The sequence below is a fragment of the Echeneis naucrates genome, chromosome 23, assembly GCF_900963305.1.
Source record: "Echeneis naucrates chromosome 23, fEcheNa1.1, whole genome shotgun sequence".
NCBI classification, from domain to species: Eukaryota; Metazoa; Chordata; class Actinopteri; order Carangiformes; family Echeneidae; genus Echeneis; species Echeneis naucrates.
This window is the reverse complement of record NC_042533.1, coordinates 1,015,995-1,036,484: the sequence shown is the minus strand read 5'-3', so window position 1 is coordinate 1,036,484 and position 20,490 is coordinate 1,015,995. Positions and strand designations below refer to the sequence as shown.

Here is a 20,490-nt window from a genome sequence, read left to right as displayed (position 1 = left end):
ATGATTATTGCTGTTGAGCCGAGACAGCAGAGACCGATAAGGAGGAAAGTCATCACTTCACGCCGACTGGAGGTCGAGCGCTGACCTTTACTCAGAGCTGTCAACAAACATGACTGACAGACGCTGGCAGGCCGGAGGTGAAGGAATTTAACGTAGTTTTTTCGGAGTCTGAGCCAAGCTTTAATATCGGCCATCTGCCAATTCAGTGTGAGCCACAACTTTATTCCACTTATACAACATAACCGAATGGACTCTTTCTTCTGATTGGCTCGTTTCACTGGTTATGTTCTGTGTTGATCCCCACTTCCTTAAAAATAACACAACCACAAAGTTCCAAAAGTCCCGATGGCTGCTTCGTTTGTGAATACGGGTCACAGCTTTAATACAAAACTTAGAGCTGTTTTCTAATCAAAGGACACGTGGAGGTCTACCTTCAGTTTTTACTTCAGGACTTTTAAGATGAATTATTCTAAAACCAACTAGACGTCTCAAGGTCTTTAACTGAAGTTCGTTTTCTGTCTAACTCCCAGAGACGGGCTGATTCTCAGGCAGACAGACCTCCACAGAAAGTTAATATGTTTGAGATAAGACTAAGTCTTTAAGCAGCCAGCAGAGGAACTCTAAATTCCAGACCATCATATTTCCATAATCTGCCCCCCATCCAGCCCGACCAACCTCCATACAGTCATCTCCGTTCCCGCTGTGCACCTGGCCTCTGGGACATTACCATAATCCATTCGGCCCGCAGAGACTTCCTGTTTACAGCTCTCCCAACAACGGTGGAGCTAAACATGAAGGCAGAGCGAGGAGGGGAGAGGAGACTGGGATCGCCATGGCAACAGCATCCAGCCAGTCATATTTTCTTTTTTGATCCATCCATCATCCATCCAAATGTAAATGTGGCTTTTCACTCGTCCTATTTCCATCTGATCGTCAGAAAAAACACGATACTCAGGAAACGTGACGTTTTAAGGAAGCATTGATCTAAAAGAACCAAAAATATCATTCAACTAGAAGCAACGCACAAGATGGAACTTCTGAAGAGTGTCTCAATCAAAACAGGAAGAAAAGGATCATGGGAAATGTAGTAACGTCTCCTGAGCTGATCACCATTTCCTGCTAAACTCTTTTAGAAAGATTTTCAGCAGTTCAGAGGAATAAAATTTAAACCGCGGGAACGTAAAAATAAATCATATATTTAGTTGTTTTTAAAGAGTTTAACGAAGGAAATGATATTCACTCCAACCGTTAATGAAATCATTTTACACTCAGTAGTTTTGTTGTTTGTCTCTTTAGCTTTCACATTGTGTTGATAATGAATGCTGCCGCCTTTTAACTGAGCTCATTAACTCCTTAACATCGTTAAAGGCCAGTTAATTGTATGTCCATTAGCCATTAAACAAGGCTCAGTGGAGAGCTAACGAGGGACTACTGCGGCCACGCTCACACACACAACAACATCCATCACTATTTCAAAGCATATTCCGGCTGACATGACAGTTTATTACTGTAAAACGGGCTTCACACACTTTAGTGGTCAATCGAACTGTAAACAGGAGGATTCAGCTCCACTGAAGTTAATTCTGAGATTAAAGATCAAACTGTGATACGAGTGGCCAAGAAGGAAAGCGCTGATGTGACATTTCTGCACTCGAGGGCTCTTTGTGCGTTTTGCCATCGATCTAGCAGCTTTGCCTGCCTGCTCGTGCCCTGTGAGTTGTTTTTGTGTGACGGTGGGACAGAACAAATAGTCTCTGGCTGAGAAAGCGGTGTGATTTAAATTAATTTAGTTTTCAGAGTCACATTTTACAACAACAAAAAAAAGTCCCAGTTTTGTCCTTTGGTCCAAAAACAGTGTCGTCAGATGAACACATGAATCCCTTCATGCCTTTTCCCGCCTCACTAAATTGCCATGAGGAGAAAATTCGTCCAGGTTCGGACAGCTTAATTTAAATTAATCATCGAGCAACGTACCAGCGGAGCCACAAGCACAACAAAACAAAAACAAAAACACGGTTGCTACGGCGACAGATGCAGGATGAAGAAAGTGTCTTGTGTACTTCTGTCAGTGTGACTATTAATGGATCAGCGGTCGATGGAAACCTCCTACTGGGCTCCTAACTCATCAGCACGCTCTCAGAAACAGGATGGCAGCGCCGTCGTCTCTCGCTGCGGGCCGTTCGACATGACAGAGGACAGACTGCTGAGCGAGAGAGAGAGAGTATGGGGGTGGGGGGGTTGAGTTATAGGGCTGGTGTCAGAGTAGATTTTGGTCACAGTGCTCAGAAAGCTGCAGGCTGAAAAGATCATTATGAGGAACGAGTTGCTCTCGTGTGCAGCTGCAGCTTCACTGATCGCTCGTTCATCACTGAGTTTCCAGTCGGCCCTGCGCTGCATTCAAATTTCTTTTTCTCGTCTTCCCATGAAGGCAGACCCAGACCTGGTTCTGGATCTAATCTGCTGCCTCAGCTGGACCAAACGTCACCCTGAGATCAGGACGCTGCTTTAAAGGGAACTTCAGGCATCCATCCGTTTGTTTTCCAAATATTCTGGGACCAGAATATTTGGCCACGTAAGAAAATGTCATCAGCTGCCGTTATCCTTCTGGAGTGAATTAGGAGCAAAGTTCCAGAAGAATCAGTTTAAATCTGAAATGAATAAACCAAGAATCACCAGGTGAGAACTCCCAAAGCAGCTCAGAATGACGGCGTGTCTCAATCAAAGCGATGAGTATTTGTGAGGATTTCACACAAACTGAAGTTTACTGGAAGACGCGCCAAATGCACACAGAGAGAAACTGAAGTGAGGAAAATCTGCTGCGAGGCGGTGGCTGTAATCCCTGAGCTCATGAGCCACTCTGGATCGTGGAGGAATCCATTGCTGGCAAAGCTTCATCCTGAGGCCTGCTGCTGCACTCAGTGTATGTAAATCCATACGTTTAACCGGATTCATTCAGCATATGAAACCTGAGAAGAGCCGCTGACTCTGTTCAGTGTCTGTCCATTAAAAACCAAAGTCCAATACACAAACACCAGCTCCTCATTGGAAACACAGGAAACAAACAGAAACAGGCACACCGACTCAGTTTCTGCCCCCGAACACACCGTTTAACACCCAGAGGACTCACCTGGCCAGGTTGAAGGCGTCATCGATAAGCCCCGCCCTGTTTCCAACGGAGATCACCTAGAGAGGAGAGAGAGAGAGAGACAATGAGTCCGAACGGAGATGAAAACAGATCCAGCAGCTGGAGAGCAGGACGGCCACTCGTACCTGAGGTTTGGTGTGAAGCTGCTGAATCAGCAGTTTCCAGTTCTGGAGGTCGTAGTTCACACGGAAGTAGCCCGTCTGGTTTATGTTGCCCAGCAACCAGGTGTTGTCACCCATCTGACCAATGCCGTGAAACTCTGAGGGGAAAAAAACAGGATCAAAAGGTCAAAGGGTCAAAGGTCCACGTTTTGCACGCTAACTGTGTCACGTTAATGTTTCTTCCTCAGCTTCTGTTTCTGCTCCTTGAAATTAAAGTTTAAGAGTTGAACTCCATTTTCTGACAGAGAATGTGAAAAAGAACATCTGATCTCGTTCTCTTCGTTTTACAAGCAAAAACTCTGAAAGGTCTCCAAAAAAACCCCAATAACCAATAAAAACCCAGTTTTATTCCTCAAAAAACCAAAACAAATTTCATATCCAAGAGCAGACTTTCCTTATTTTTCTTTCTTTCTTGAAATCTGAAGCTTTGCTTTCAAAAACAGAAGGATGAGGTTTTTTTCATTCACTAAAAGCAGAAAGAGCTTTTCTGCTCAAACAGGCTTCATTTTTCAATAACAAAACAGACAGTGTTTAATTCTACAAAAAAGAACTGAAGCTTTCCTCTGAGGTTTATTCACCCAGACTCCAAAGCTGATTAATCTGTGATCAGGACTAAAATACGTCCCATGTCCCTACCTGTCTTGTTGTTGATCCAGATGAGGCTTTCGAGACAAACAGCTGATGCGTTTCCCACGGCAACCGTCAACGGGACCTGCCACTGTAAACTGCGGACAGAGAGAGGGAGCCGTGTCAGTGACGGCGTGAGAGAATCAGTCAGCTGGGATAGCTGCCATAGTGAGGGAGAGAGCGAGGGCAAGTGAAGTGGCCGGGCCGAGCGAGAGAGGTTCGATTGGCCATCCAGCCACAACGGTGCATTTTCAGATCTACGTGAAAACACATAAATGCTCCTTCAGCGGCACACTCACACAACCTTTTAAAAACCAATTAGATTATCTTTAAATGGCATCAGCGCCGAGCTTTAACAGGCCGCTTTCACAGACCGACATTTGGAGCCGCAGTTGTTAACGTCTTCTGGAGATGTCTACTTAATAAGGTGCCGTTTTTAAATTTGTCACATCACAGAAACATTTTGGTTTCCTGCAGCTTCACTTCAGCTTAAAATAAAATAAAGATTTTCAGACAACTGCGATGAATTTTAGAAGATTTGGGACTTGAATTCCTCAGATTTGTGGTGTATTCCATTTCGGAGCTGACTCCGGCTCCTGGGAATAATTTTCCTTGAGGCTTTGCTGCAAAACGCGGTTAAATGAAGCTTTGAGAAATCAATTTATTATACAAACAAAAGCTGGAAAAGCCTCATTGTCTTCCTGAAGAGATGTTACAGCATTATCAGCTTCTTTCTTCTGGCCCTGTGTGTTCGCACAGAGGCCCATTGTGTTGTTCAGTGTGTGTGTGTTTTTGTGTTAGAGTCCGAGACTTTCTTTGGTGAAAGCGTTTGGCCTCCTTTATTGAACCAGATCAAGCTTATGGGCAGTCTGTCAGTTATTGTTGGATAATATCACAACATTTCTGATTTCTGAGAGTTTAGAGTTTGTTTGGTTTCCCCTCCATTGTTGTGTGTCTCACACAGACACACACACAGCAGCTTTATTTCACTTCCTGTGTGTGTTAGTGTTAATGACTCGAATAAAAGAGCTGTTACAACGAGACCTTCTCTTTCCAGCCAATAAAAACCTTCAGAGGATGTTTTTAATTAGACTCATTCTGATTAAACTGATTCATATTTTAATTAAAGTGGATTTTAATTACAGACAGCAAACAATCAGCCTGACGTACAACAGTCGGCCAGTCAGTGTGTGCGTCTGTGTGAGCTCTGCCAGGGTCATTGTAACACAATCACCCACAGAAAGACCCATTTACCAAGACCATAACAGCCATCTGTCGCCGCGGGCAACCTTGGATCGATCCCGCTGCCTAGCAACCAAATTTTTAACCTGATATTTATTTCAAATGTGATTGACAGGAGCGGAACTTAATTACACACACACAAACACAGTCCACAGTTTCATCAAATATTAATAAACACATTCTGCTGCTAACTGTGTGTGTGTGTGTGTGCGTAGGACAGAATTACAACACAATAAAAAGAGACATATGACTTGTCCCTTCAGTCTGTCCATCCTCTTCCTCATCGTCAGAAAACTTTACACTTTCACCCAGTCTGTCCTTTCAAGCGTCTCAAATCCAGATAAGGTCCAAACTCAAAGTGCAGACCTGCCCCGGAGGACCTTTGAAGACCAGGACCAGAGTGCCAGATACCGGCCTGGGAAATAAAGATCAGTGGGTTTGATTTGAATATTAGCTGCTATTCCACCTCAGGACGTTGGTCGGTCATTTTCCCTTCCATCGAAGACGTGATTGCAGCCACAGTTTCTGCTGTTTGTCTGGACTCTAAATCTCATCCACACAACTCAGAAATATCTGGGAACCCACCCAGGTTAACCATCAGGGGCCAAGTCCCAAAATGCCCCTCCTCCTCAGTTTTCCTGATGAGTTTGCGGTGTCTGTAGTTTGCAGTCTTCAGTAACACATTTTTTAAACAATGCTCCATTCAGAGTCTTTGTCACGAATGCTTTTTATTCAATAACAAAAAAGAAAGTGCTGACTTCACGTTGTTAAGGTGACATTCTAAAGAACACAGTTGGTTTCTTTCTCTGTCATGCTGTTCTCTTCTCTGAGACTTTTCAGGTTTGACTTTTATTTTTCCACCATCAAACAGCCAACACGGCGAGGAGAGGACGGGCTTTTTGAGAGCTGGCGAGAAGCCAGCTAACGATAAGGTCGAGCTAATGGTACTGAAAATAAATCAAACAGCTCGTCTCTGTGAGAGCAGAGCTGTCAGCTGACAGGTAAACAAGACGCGATTGGTGGAAAGATGGTTTTCTTTTTATTTAATGAGATAAACAAGACCTCGATAAATTATTCATGAGTGAGTTGAAAGGAAGAAAGTGTATTTATACTGCTTCACCTTTATGGAGCAGATGGTGCAAATAATAATTAAAAAGAACACAAAGGAAAGTGAAAAACTACAACGGCAATATTTTAAAAGTGACACGAACAGAATGATCTGGTTCCTGCTGCCAGTTCAACTCATTTGGTCCAAAATCATCATAATTCCCTCCGAAGACATGAAACAGACATCGATTCAGCCAGACTTCCTGTGGAAAGCATCACCTTCAGTGATCGTCATGATTAAAGCTCCCCAAACCTGCTTTGAAATCAAAATCCAGAGAGTCATCGAGTTCAGAGCAAACAGGAAGTAAGAACAGATCAATTCGTTAAAAAATAACTTCTACCAACATCAGACGAGCTGCAGCCGGATCTGTCGTCCTCACCCTCATTGTTAGGTTGTGTTGCTAAGTAACACCGCTGCAGTGATGATGACCGGACCGGACGGAAAAATATTTAAAGGTCTTCGTAAATAAAAACAACCACAGAGGCTGAGGGACGCAGAATTTCCCTCCAATCAACAATTTCCCTGACGGAGACCTCCCAAGGGATTAATAAAGTCTATCTTATCTTATCAATCGGTGCTTTCTGTGGGTCATTCAACCAGAAATTCAGGAATTTAAACTGGGCACTTCACAAATGAAGCAGCTTTCATCCAGTTGTACTTCAGTTTTGCTGCTGTATGTTTCTCTTTATTTCTCAGAAGTCTCTTTTTCAGTAGTTAAAGTCAACAGCGTGTAACACAGTGGGACACTGCTGTGCTTCTGAACGCAGCTCTGTGGCATCAAACAGCAGCGTCTGATTCAGTCAGCCACCGCCGCTGCGCTCGGCTGTGATGACGGTTTCGGGCCAAAAGCACAACAACAGCATTGATGAATGCCTCGGGGACCAGCCGGTGCATCTAAATGCAGCCCCGCGAGACCAAAGCAGGAGCAAAAAAAAAAAGAGAAAGCATTCAACATCACCTGCAACAAACAGCTCCGGTTCACCGGTTGACAAGACCTCAGGAGCGACTGAGCACAAAGGAGTTGGAGCGAAACGTGAAAGATGAAAGCAGAAGAAAGAGAAGAGAGGAAGACGAGGCATGTACAGAAACTTTTGGTGAGCAGCTGAGCAGCTCTGACTGAAAACGTCTGTGACAGTAGAAAGAAAGAAGAATAACTGAGAGGGAAAGGAAGGAAAGAAAAGAAGTGAACAACAGGTTACAAAAAAGAGGAAAGAAAGGTGATGAAATATTGAGGGAGGAAAAAGTGGGTCGATAAAACAGTGAAGAGAATAAACTCTGGAGGTTGTGAAGTGTGTGAATAAAACATTGTGCGAATCAAATATAGATGATGTAAAGGTGGTAAAGAATGTGGAGAAAAGCCGGAGAAGTGCTTTTCAGAGCGACCGTTGAGACGACAAACTTGGTGCATCGAGCCGTGGAACAAAGAGTTCTGAAGTCCAACTCGGGTCTCCGGAGGGCGTTCAGAAGCCCGACAATCAGAGGGGCCCAAAACGCCACGTTTGTCCTGAGAGACACTGAAGTCGTTTCCTGAGCGAGGTTAGCCCTAACCCTAACCCTAACTCATCAGGAAAACGCTTACTGAGGAGCAGGAGGGACATTTTCCCATAGACTTCAACACTATCTGACTTCTGTTCAGTTCCCAGAATCCCCCACAGACTTTGAACTCACCTGTTGTTGCGTCTCACTTCCTGTCCGTACAGGAAGTGCTCCTGGCTGACGGTGATGTAATGAGTAGGGAGCTGCTCTGATTGGTTCTTGCTGATGGTGATGACGGGGTAGCCCATCTGGAGAGTCCACCTGTCCATCATCTCTCTGATTTCGATGTCCCGCCCCTCTGAGCGCATCGCCTGGATGTGACACACACAACACGAATAACTAATGTCGACCAATCAATACCAGCTAACCAACGAGCTCACACTCATCAATGGGCAGGTGAAAGAGTTACCACGGCAACACCTTAACCTGCACTTCATCAAAATGGTCTTAACGAGCGTTCTCCGGCGGAGGGAGTCAAAGGTTAAGGCGGGATTTACCTGAGACAGTTTGTTCCACAGGTCTCTCTGGCTGCGTTGCCGTACATGTGACTCAGCAGATAATCCTGAAAAAAAAAACAACAGCACCATGTGACAGGAAATGGCCCTTCGTACGTTCCTCAGTGAGAAGTTTGTCTCCTCACTGAAATCACACAAATGGGCGGACGTTGGTCTGACAGGCGAACTGATGACGGATCAAAAGACCAGAAACCTGAACGTCGTAAACGTGAACATGAAGTCTCGGAGACTCGGCGGGGCCGAGCTCAGCTCCTCAGCGACTCTGAAGGTGGTTTACATTTTCTAAGGTAATGAACAGAGCGAAGACTCCCGGACGGGCTTAGTGGCGTGGCGGCTGTCTGGGTTTGATCTCTCGGCTTGTTTCCCCGTGTCAGGAGGAGGGAAACCGTTTCCCACCGCAGAGTCGGAGCGTGGAAACCAAAGAGGCTGCTGGAAGTCTCCGTTTGTAATAAAACAAGAAGCAGGCTGGTAAAATCGTAGAAGATAACACAGAACACCTGCAGAGAAGGAGCTCTAATCTGCTCCTTTCTCTGTCTGTGAGTGTGGTTCTGTGTGTGTTTGTGCGTGAGTCAGTTGTCGTCGGGTGTATGGAGCTTGATAAGACAGGAAGGAGCTCTTTGTTGGGACAAGATGACGCACGTGATACCAACAAAGTGTGTGTGTGGCTTTGATGAGTTAGAATCTGTCACTTAAGCTGAAGCTGCCGGGAACAGAGATATAACGCACACAAAGACGCACACAAAGACGCACACCATCAGCTTTAACAGTATGATCCGGACTGCTCTCAGTGATAAAACATCCAGTTCGAGGAAAGACGGCGCGGCGGACAATAATTCCATTTGACCCTCCGATAAGGTCGCCTGTGTCCTCATGACCCGGTGACGTGACCTCGACCTTCAACACACACATCCACATGAGCTTCTAATGTTCAGTCATTTTTAAAAGGAAATGCGCCAAATTACTGCTGCTGCAATGTGTATTTACACATAGACCAAAGAAGAAGGTGGCTTCTTGACTCGTTCCCGTTTTGTCACCGACCTGGAAAAATAAATGAAAAGCAGAACAATAAAATAAATCTCTCCGCCGTAATGAACCGGCTGAACCGTTGCCGTCAGTTTTCAGGGCGTTTGTTGGTTTGCAGAAATTCGAGTCTGCTGGAGTCAGACATTATTTGTGCCATATTCACATCGGAGCATTAAACTGCTCAGAGAATGAATTTAGTTAAAGACTTCTACATTTAATTTAATGCCAGGTGGCATCATGGTCAATGATTTATGGACCTGCACACACACACACACACACACACACACACACACTGCTGGATCAGCAGTGGTTTTATATAGAATCTGGTTCTCGGGGAGTTCCAGGTCAGCGACAGCAGGAAAATCAGGACACCGTCTTCAGAATGAAACCAGAGAGCGGTCATGGGAATGAGCTGAAAGACAAAACGTCCTGTTTCATCAGGTTGAGCTGCCTGTTTTTAAAAACCACCAATCATCTCAGTGTACTTTAAAACACTGAAGCGGGTGAAGCCTCACCACTGATTCAGTGAAATTCTACATTTCAATATAAAATTATCGCCGATCTGGGAGCCGCATGAAAGAGTTTCTGTCCCCTGCTCTGATCCATGTTTCATCACTTTGTGCCGCAGCCACCGGCGCCACAACAGATCCAGTTACTACACTTCTCTTTGAACTTGTCCCTGAATAAACAAACACAAAGCTCTGATACGTCATTAAACTGAGCTTTTATTATTTCACTTTAGCTGCTGTCACGCGGCACACACACGCAGAGCAGTTTTATCGTTTACGGTTCTGTCAGCGCTCTGAAAGTCCTGAAAATGATTTCAACATTACAAATGTGGGATTGAAACCTGCGCCGTAAAAAGTTTGCTTTTGGTTCTTTTTCACAGAAACTGCAGCTTGGGAAGTTGAATTCAGGTCAGCCGTTGGATTGTCAGGGTTGTAACCGCTGACATGGTTTTACAGCAGAGAAGAAGAAGCAGAAACTTGTTCTCTGACTGCCCCTGAAGCCAAATCCACTCATTTACAGCCCATCTGTATTCTCAGCCGGTTCAGCCCAACTAAGGCCACGCACACACCCACAACCTCCGTCGTCTATCGGGGATTAAATTTAAATAATAAAAGAACATTTGAAAGGCAAAAGCCAGCTGCTTCTGTTTATGCCTCCTCGGGAAAAAGATTTTTACAATATCTTTCATTACAGAACAAAGACGCACAGTGAAGAGGGTTTTTTTTTTTTTTTCCAATCTTGATCATCGAGCGGCGGACGAATTTTAAGTTGAAATGATGTTTATATGGAAATGAAAAAGTTTTCCATGAAAAGTTAAAATGTGAATATTGAGCGCAGGAACTTACGTTGAGGCCTTTCTGAAACAGCGGCTGCCCCATCACGTTAGCCAGCATCCGGATCAATGCTGCCCCCTGCAGACAACACAAAGAAACACACTTCAACACAACAGCGACACTGTTTCTGTGGCCGATCGTTTTGGTTTGAAAAAGAAAAGTTGATTCAGACTCTCAGAGCTGTCTGTGACGCCACAGTTTGTTTTTTGTTTTGGGAAGAAAGTCCAGACTCTCAGCTCAGAGCGACCCTCAACACATCACATGAAAACATTAGAACTTCTTGACCTTCTTGTAGGCAATCCAGTCAAAGACTCGGTCGATGTCCGTCGCTTGCTCCACCTCCTGGGAGATCGGGTGGGAGGAGCTTAGGCCGTCCAACAGCATCACCTCGTGGAGGACATCAGTAAGGAAACGTTGCTTTTCCTAAACACACAAAATCGTTCTTAGTCGCATCTGGAGACGCTGTTCAGTCTCCAGTCCCTGAAACCAGCTGATAATTAGACATTTAGCTCAGAGCAGGCTAACTGCAGCTAACTGCAGCTAACTGCTAACATGGCTGCGTTTCCTGTCCGGAAGCTGGAAGGCAGATCGGACTTCTTCAGTCCTCAGACACGGAGCTTTGGATCACATTCAGAAAGTATCTGTAATTATGGAAACTGCCTCCAGCTGCGTTTGCAGGGTGAACTGTTCACACCTACGCAGCACCTTTAACACAAAGACATCAACCTTCAGCAGCGCAGTAACACAACTGAACAATGAACAAAAAGGCAAACAACTACACAATATTCAACCTTTAATTTCACAAAAACGGCTGAAATGAACTTCTGACTGTGTTTTTGCTTTCAGCAGTTTGGATGTAAACTTTAACACAAACAGTTAAGGTGGACGTGTGAGGGACAAAGAGCAGATTAAAGGGATCAGACTGCGTGATGTTTGTTTTCTTTCTGTTCAGTTTTAAATTGTTAAATTGTTAAAATGAAGTTTGGAAATCAAAAACTGTCAACAAATTCTCATTTGGATCAGTAAATAAATTCCAGTTGTCGCATCTTCCTCCCCGTCACATTTTTCGGTTCCTTTCTTCATCGTTTTTCGTGTCGCTCTCTCCGTCTTCAGCTTTCAGGGTTTAAACAGACATCTGCAAACATGCTGAGCTGTAACAAGCTCTGTCTAAATTACCCCAGGGATCAGGCTAAATCCGGAGGAGTGTGGCTCTGTTTAATTCATGGATTACAGTGTTTACTATGGAGATTTACTTTTAATGAACCTCCATCTTGTTAAGCAATGGAATTGGTGGCTTATTAAGTTTTAGTCATTAACAAACTAAATGAACAGGAACCTTTTTTTTTTAATTAACAGTATCAGTTGGGATGTGGCTAATTCCTGGCCCGATGTGGCTCTGTCTATGTATTACATGGATTAATGTTGTTTATGAAGTAGATACGTCTGAATGAATTTACATGTTGGCGAAACAAAAGTTCCTCCAGATTCATTTCTTCATGAACGGAATGGGATCAGACTATTTCAGCCGCGCTTGGTGAGTCGGCCTGTCTAATATCTGGTCGACAGCGTGACCGATAATGGACTCTGAGGCAGTGAAGTGAAGCCTTAAACCGCCACTCTAATCTGATTTAATGACCGTCAGGGGCAAGGGGGTCAGATTGTTTTGAAGTCTATGGGAAAATGTTTCACTTTACCTGATTTATGAGCCCAGGAAATGGAAACAGAACAGAAAACAGGGGATGGGTTAAGGGTGTGGCTACTGTGTGATTGACAGACTGTGACAGCCAATCAGTAGACAGAACAGAGAAGGTCAGATCCACCTTCTCCTCCAAATTGGGTTTCAACTGGTTCAGAAACAAACAAGATGGCTGATGAACTAATTACTGAGCCTGGTTAATCATTTGTTTATATTTGAGCCAGACTGAAGCTCATCAAAGGGTGTGGCTAATACCTGGGTAAAGATAAACTGTGTTCATCATCCAGTCAACAGAAACACACACTCACACACAAACAGCCCGAATCAGGGGACTTTACCACAAATCATACAATTAGTTGATTAGTTAAATGGCCCATTTGGATGAAGAGAAAGCGACTTGGGAGAAACAAAACAGAATCAGACCAAATGAGACATCAGCTCTAATTAACAAAGACTTTAAATCACCTGCAGAGAGACGGAGGGGGGGTCCACCTGGACCATATGGTCATTACCCACCAGATGGACTCACATGTGGAGCTTCAGCTAAGAGGCCAAACACATTGTGCATCCACCAACACACACAGATGGAGGGACAGGACCGTGTTGTGTTCCGGAGCAGCTGCTCATTCCTCCTCCCTCCGTCTTCATCCTCTCTCATTTACACTTGGCATGAATTCTCCATCTCTGGGTTTAAATAAATAGCTCGAAATTGATAAAGCCCGAAACAGGATGTTTTTTTGTTGTTGTTTTTTCTTGGAGATTTTGATGATGCAGACAGCGAGAAAATGGAAAAGAGAAAAGAATTACTTTTGTTTCAGCTCGCTGTTGGTTTGCAGGATTTGTCCACAAAATCCCACAAGATTATGTTCATGTCATATTTTACATAAAAAGACAGAAACGAGCATCGACTGCAGCCACACTTCTGAAAGTTTGGGGGAAATGAATTCATTGGAAAGAAAGAGATGGGGAAAAGTATGCTGATATCTAATATTTCTGATTATTCTCTATTGTTTCACCTCTGACCTCTGACCTCCTTCGTTTTTTTCCCCTAAACAGATCAAGATAAAAAAAAAAAAAGAATCCAAATAAACCAGTGAGTTTGATCCTTTAAGTCTTTAAACTTCCACAAACTGAGTGTTTTCATAATTAGAGCTGGAGAATAATCAGAGACGACGATGTTTCTGATTTTTAAAAAGCACATCCACTCTGAGTTGTTTGTTGCTTTCAGAACGGCACAATAAAACAGACTGACAGACTCGTTGAGGTATTTCGGTCCTCGTCGTACTTTTTTATTTGTCTCATTGTTTTTCAGTGTTTTTCCCCCGAAGCGCCGTGACGTCGCTGCTGATGGAAATGGGTTTTTAAATAAAAACCTGCTTCATAAATAAATTGCATTATCAGGAAACGACTGCTTTATCATCATCGGGCTTGTTATTGGAGAAACACTTTGTTTCTATTAAGGCGTCCAGCCGTGCAGAACCGCAGTAACAGGGATTTAAAAATGCCACGTCGCTCAGGAGAACAGTCCTGCATGTTTGTGCGTGACGGAGATAAGGTGTTTTTGTGTGGAGGAATGTCGACTGAAACAGAGCGAGGAAGCGAAGAGCGGGCTGTAAAAGAAAGTTCTGCAGCGTTCTCAGTTTGGGGGAAGTTTTTTTAGAGGAATCTGAAGAATCAGGTCTGGGAGTTCTTTAGCGAAGTTCATTTCTAATTTCACTGCGTTCTGAGTCGACTCGCTCTCTGCACCACTCTGTTTGCCAGCCTGAGTAGAATAAAGTAAAACAGGATTTTCCCCCGGCTGCAGATCCGGGTGGAATTATTATTTGCTGAGCTGCGAGGAAAGCGCATTTAGAAAAGGAGAATCGGATATCGATCGGACCCGGAGGAAGGAGGAAGAGTTCAGGAGGAGACCTCACAGTCAGGACTTCCTCCTCCTCAAAAAGACAGTTTTAACTCTCCGGTTATCCAAACGCTGTAATAAGTTACGTAATGTTTTATGCAATAAATCTGGAGCCTGAAATCTAATAAAATAATCAAAAGTTCTGATGGGAATGTTCTAAAGTTCCCGAAACAGGAAGCTTTTCAGGTTTGGGATAGTTGATTGAATAAAGTTCAATAAAATGAACTTTACTCATTATTATGTCTTATTTTTTCTCAATCCAAGAAAAAAGAAAGTCTTGGTTTGTGTCGAGGACAAACACAGATATCAGTGAGGTTTATCTGCTTCAGTGTCGGTTTTATAATGACGTTAGAAGTTTGGTTTTTCATCGGGGATAGACAGAATGGAACCAGCCCGATCCTTTAATCTCCCTTCACCTTATTGTCTGATATTGTTGTTTTGTAACACCTGAAATAATCCCACTCTTTATTTTCACGCAGTCTAATTGTGACGAGCTGTCAGTTCAGCCAAATTATTCAAAGATGGCATGCTTTCTGCTTCCCTGCGGCCGTATCTAACAACGCAGATGGCTGAACGTTGTCTTGTTTGTGCCGTCGACAAAAACTGCCCCAGTTCCTCCGGATAATCCTCGGACCTTTCTGTCAACACTTTTCTTTGGGAATTATTTTCTGCCAACAACCAACACCGATGAGAGCCAAAGGTCCCCCCCAGTCCTGAAGCCAAGTTCAAAGGTGGATTTGATATCCAGTTTGATGAATTTCTTCAAACTTCTGTTTTCTCTCCTCTGAAATCAGGTTTTCGTTTTTCTAGCCGTGTTGTGTTTCGGCCCTGGAGGTTTTTCAATGTTTTATTCTGGTAAAAAAGAAAATCGAATTTATATGTGAGCTATGAAGCCTTGAGCTGTGAGTTTTTATTTGCCTGGAACCATCTGAAGTAAGAATTAAACTTCAGGACAGATGAACGAACTGAAAATACTACGAACTTCCTGTTTATCTTGAATGATGAAAAATCAGCTCCGAAGCCTCTAATGCTGTAAATATCGGATTGTCTTTTTTCTTTATTCTGTCAACACAATAAACTCACAGACGGTTTGAAATGCATCACTCACCATGTTCCACTTCGGGAAGAGGAAGTCAGTGCCGACGTACTCGAAGAAATGAGCAAATCCTTCCTTTAACCAGACGTCCTCCCACCAGACCGGAGTCACCAGATCCCCAAACCACTGCAGGACAGACAGAACCATCAGTCATGAGTCAAAACTAATGAAAATAATGATTAAAATATCAGACACTTCATACAAATAACTCAAAGGGACATTAATCATCTGAGATAGAGGGCCATTTTCCCATAGACTACAATCGCCCCCTGATGGTTCTGAAGCTCTATAGTGCTGGCTTCATTTTCTGTTTGTGCAGCTGTATGAGGAAGGTGCCACGCTCAGATACAGTCTGCAGGCCAGAGGCGTGACGATGAAGAGGGCGGGGCTTCAACGTTTCCCTCCTCCCACTTCAGGAGAGGCCAAATATTTGGTTCAGATTCTTCTTTTCTATCTGCGTCCAGGACGTGCAGCGCTGAGTCTCTCTGGGCCGGGACTCAAACCGCCCCCCTTCCCTCCGGGACCTGACAGGCTGCTCATCTGCGGCGGTTGGACTCCCCGAGGCGGCGCTGCAGCTGCCTGAAAACAAAACTCCGTGATCCGTGATGGAACAGAGAACCTGTAGAGGGAACCGACGCCGGCAGGTCAGGACGGTTTAACTGAGTTACGGCCTAATGAAGAGCTAATCCCATTTCCCAGCAGAAATCACATCCATCCATCCAAGGTCAGGTTTCAGTTGTTAACCAGGTTTTCCCCGCTCCTCCTGGGAGGTGTTCCAGGTCCAGGTGGTCCAGTAATCCCTCCAGGGGGATGTGAGTCTATCTGGTGCCTCCTCCTGATTCGATGAAAATCCCAGACAACGTCCAAAACCGCTTCGATGTGATGATTTTAACCTCCTGACGATAAAAGAAGGATGAAAGGATTCCTGTATGGATAATATTCTGCTGAATAAGATAATAAGAACTAAAAAAAAGTGGAATGGAAATGAAAATGTCTTTGGTCCAGTTTCTCCTTTAAAGGTTCCTGTTTAATAATTAAGCAGCGTGATCAAAGCCGGAGTCTCCGCCTGCAGAAAAGTCTGTCCGAGCTGCTCCTTCCTTCAACATGACAGTTTACATTTGACTTTGGTTCTGCTGCTGAACGGATTTCTGCCTTGATCCAGCTGGATGTTAAAGTTAGAAATGGGTCAGAAGTTTTCAGTTTTCATCAGACTCTTAATTTCATACTGGCAGAGTTTGTTCAGGCTTCCTGACAAATAGAAAATAATTAATTTAACACTGGGGGATTTCCAGTTTCATCGTGACAGACTCAGTGAAAGAGACTAATCCTTACTGCTGCTGGAATAATTAAAAATGACGACTTGTCTTCATTAGCCGTTCTGTCGTCTCTCATCCTGTTTCAGTCTCATTAAACACTAAAACAGTGTCTGATGGGTGATCTCCTTCCTGCTGGGCGGAGCCTCGGCTTTAATGCCAACAAGGTTACACAGCTGCATCATGGGTAGGAGGGCCCTCACCAGGAAGCGTCATCATCATCATCATCATCATCATCATCATTATTATTAACAGCAGCTACTTTCCTTTTCCTTTATGTTTTCTAAAACTCCACCACGGAGGGGCAGAATCTGCAGCCTGAGAGACAAAACTCAGGACAGAAAGCAGCTGCTGCCGCTCATAAAGGTCAACGCAGCGAGGAATAATTCAACCTGACAGACGGCACATGAGAGCCGTTTGTTTGCTTTCTGCTCAGAGGCGTCTTAATGCGGTCACAGTGGCGACTTGTTGAACGCAGCTCGCTGTTTGTAGCTGCGACGCTCCGACAGAAGCACGTTTTGGACGTTGCTGGTCGTGTGAAGATAATTTCACTTACTCAGACTAATTATTCTGTGACGCACTGAACTAAAACCAGAAAAGCAGCGAGTTGCCTTCTCAGCACCTTCATTCTTCCTCCTCTCCCTCTCCGAACAAAGCGGATCTGTCCCTTTGATCGTCCTCCTCTTCCTCTCCTCCCTCCATCTGACCCTGGCTGATAAATATTCATCCGTCTCTTCAGCGCAGGGACTGAATCTGATTTTCGCCCAGTTTGGAAGGAGCTCCTCGCAGACTTCCAGCAGGAAGCCGGTCTGGTTTGTCATTTGGCACAAACACTGTTTACATCCACACGTCTATGAAAGTGTGAAGACTTTCGCAGAGTCTCGGGCCCCGACGAGCCAAAATCAAAATTAACATTACCAACAGTTACCACGAACCCCCAAACCTTGTTAATCTTTGTGTGGCCCTCGGTGGTTCGGGGGATCCGGCAGAGGCCAGCTGCCCAACGCTGCCAAGTTTCAGCTACTTGATTTTGGAAACCAGCCTGAGCTGCAGAGTTAACCCGAACCCTACGACGTGGGCCAGTTAGATCGGGGATGACAGCCAAGTTCTGGACGGAGTGTCAGACCAAATCCTGGCTGTCGTGTTCTGGACCAGCTGGATCTCAGGGGCCAGGTCCCAGTTCTGGAGGGGATGAACCCAGCCTGACTGTACCTCAGTTCTGGACTGCCTGGACCTGGATCGGTGCTCAGTCCTGGACTGGAAGTTGGAAGTTTGAGCCTTCTCTTCATTGTAGACGTAAAGAATCACAGAGATAAAAAGTCAAAGTGGCTCAAAGAGGACGAGTTTACGGCGACATCAGAGAGAGAGATCCTGAACGATCCCGAACAAAACCGCTTTCTGCTGCAGATGCTTTTACTCCTTAACTCCTTTAACTCCTTAACATTCTGTGCCACACTCTCCATTAACCCTCCGCTCAGGAAACACTAAGCCTTCGCTGTCACGCTTAGGCTGGAAACTTTCCCTTCTTTGTTCAACCAGCTGCCTGGACCTGATCATCTGGAGCATGGAGAACCGGACCAGCTGGACGTGCATCCTGATTTCTTTTCCAGTGTTCTCATGCAGAAAACAACACCACCAAATCTGACGGAGGTCAGATCTAATTACAGATGATGCTGCCAAATACCGCACTGACACATCAGGGACTGAAAGGCAAATGAGCTTAAAGAGTTTGTTCAGAACCGGACTGGAAACTGGATCCTGAATCGGATCCAGTCCTGTTTGCTCATTCCATTCTTTGTAACTGTTGTTATTTTACTCCTCCATGAGTAACTGTAATCAAGATAAAAAGGCAAAATAGATGAAAAACACGTTTTTTCGGGAATAATCGGTGATGGTGTTGATGTTTATTCTGGTTTGTAAAACGGAGAAAGGATGAAGCGACGAAGGAGGAGATGAGACAGACAGTTAGTGACTCTGATCATATTCTGGATTTCCTGACAGCTCTGCCACTTTCTCATTATTCACACTGTTCATGTGTGTGTGACGTTTAAATTGCTGTATAAAGCCAGCTGGCAAAACCGATCTGTCACATCCACCAAACCTTTGATTCACAACAACAAAACAACACGGCTCAGTGGACGCTTGTGCGTCTGCGCCTGTGAGTGTGTGCGAGTGTGTGCGAGTGTCGATGTGGGTCAATTAAAACGAAACAAAAGGGAAAAAGGAATCAGAGCAAAACGGTTCAGCCTGAGAAGAGACGGCCCGATGAGTTAAACCTTCACCACCTCCCAGACTGCCACCAATACACAAGCAGCAACATAAATTGTAGTTTATTGTGAATTAAATGACTAAAATGCATTTGAATGGCTGAATGTATGTTTTCTAATATTTAGAAGCGAAGATGAAGAGCAATCAGAGGTTTTTGTTTGTGTTCAGAAATTTCATACTTTTGGTTTCCACTGAAACTGTTAGGGGCCCTTAAATTAGTGTATAAAATATCATTTATTTTAATTGACAGCTTCCTTAAATGAACGAATATCATTAGATCTACCTAAAATACAATTTCACACTTCGTTGCTTATTAATATAAACTCATTTCAATGAGTTCACAGATCGGAGGATATTATGGATTCAATTTAAAATCCTCCAAAACAGCCAGATGGAGAAATTGTTTGGGACAATTTTTTGCAGTGGACGAATCCATGTTATTGTTTTGATTAGTGTTAATGAAAGCAGAGGAATTTATTAATCACGCCTTTCCTTGAAATCGTGAATTAAACGCTGGAGGCAGCAGGACAGTGTGTGTGTTGTCACTGTGATCACTGATGTTTCTGAGAAATAAAAAAAATCTAACATTTGTGTCAGTGAATTCTGGGATACATCAGAAACGAACGCATTTTGGAGTCTGTGGCGGCCATTTTGTCTGGTTTGCTCCTCCGGACTTTAAAGGTCAGGCTGAGTTCTGAGGATCATGTTTGGATCGGGTTCAGGTCGGGTCGGTGTGTAGCTGTGAGCGGCTGAAGTTAACATACAGGACGAGGACTGCAAGAGCATCCGCACAAAGACAGAATTATGGATGTGTGTGCGACATTGCCGACTGCGTGGCGCTACAGCAGTGTGTGTGCAGCCTCATTAAAAAGCCTCACACAGACACAGACATGGACACACACAACAGACACACACTCAGGGTGTTAGATGTTTGTTTATGGTCTGTTAATTAGTTTTGGACATGAGCAGGAAGCAGAGCGACACACACAAACACACAAACACTCTCAGAGCTAAATATAACTGCTGCATTCATCTCACACATTAGTATTGATTAAACACTCCCGTCCTTCAGCGGCGGAGCAGCACAAGAGGCTGGAGGTGGAGGTGTGTGTCCAGCAATCACAAAGACTCTTCATTTCCCACAAAAGTTGTGGAAAAAATTCCACATTTTACTCGAAGTTTTATTTTTTAAAGGGACGGTCTGTAAGATTCCGCTGTGAGACTAAAGTCATCAGGAGGAAGGACTCCAGCAGAGGAAACGCAGGTTTCAGCTTCTCAGTTCTGAACATTGCACTTTATTTCTGCAGTCTGCTGCTTTAAGACTTAAACGTCCTTTATAACCACATCGCTTCTCAGGTTTCTGCACTTTTCTTTGCCACAGAATCAATCGTCTGAGTGTCCATCTGTTCCAAAAACTGCCCGCCGATAAAAGATGTTATTATTTTTTGCAATTTACAGCACTCTGTCCCCTTTTTCCTCGTGACAACAAAGGCTGCCCATCAACCAGTAAGACACAC

The 20,490-nt window shown here is 44.2% G+C and overlaps 1 protein-coding gene across 1 annotated transcript in view; it reads right to left on the bottom strand.

Moving 5' to 3' along the window:
- Nucleotides 1-20,490, bottom strand: part of LOC115036682 (thyrotropin-releasing hormone-degrading ectoenzyme-like) — an 84,315-nt gene that overhangs the window by 12,671 nt on the left and 51,154 nt on the right. Inside the window, 9 exon segments of the mRNA XM_029494965.1 lie at nt 3,128-3,183; nt 3,271-3,404; nt 3,943-4,031; nt 7,952-8,130; nt 8,317-8,342; nt 8,345-8,381; nt 10,713-10,778; nt 10,986-11,123; nt 15,405-15,518. Of these exon segments, the coding sequence (XP_029350825.1) occupies nt 3,128-3,183; nt 3,271-3,404; nt 3,943-4,031; nt 7,952-8,130; nt 8,317-8,342; nt 8,345-8,381; nt 10,713-10,778; nt 10,986-11,123; nt 15,405-15,518 (839 nt within the window).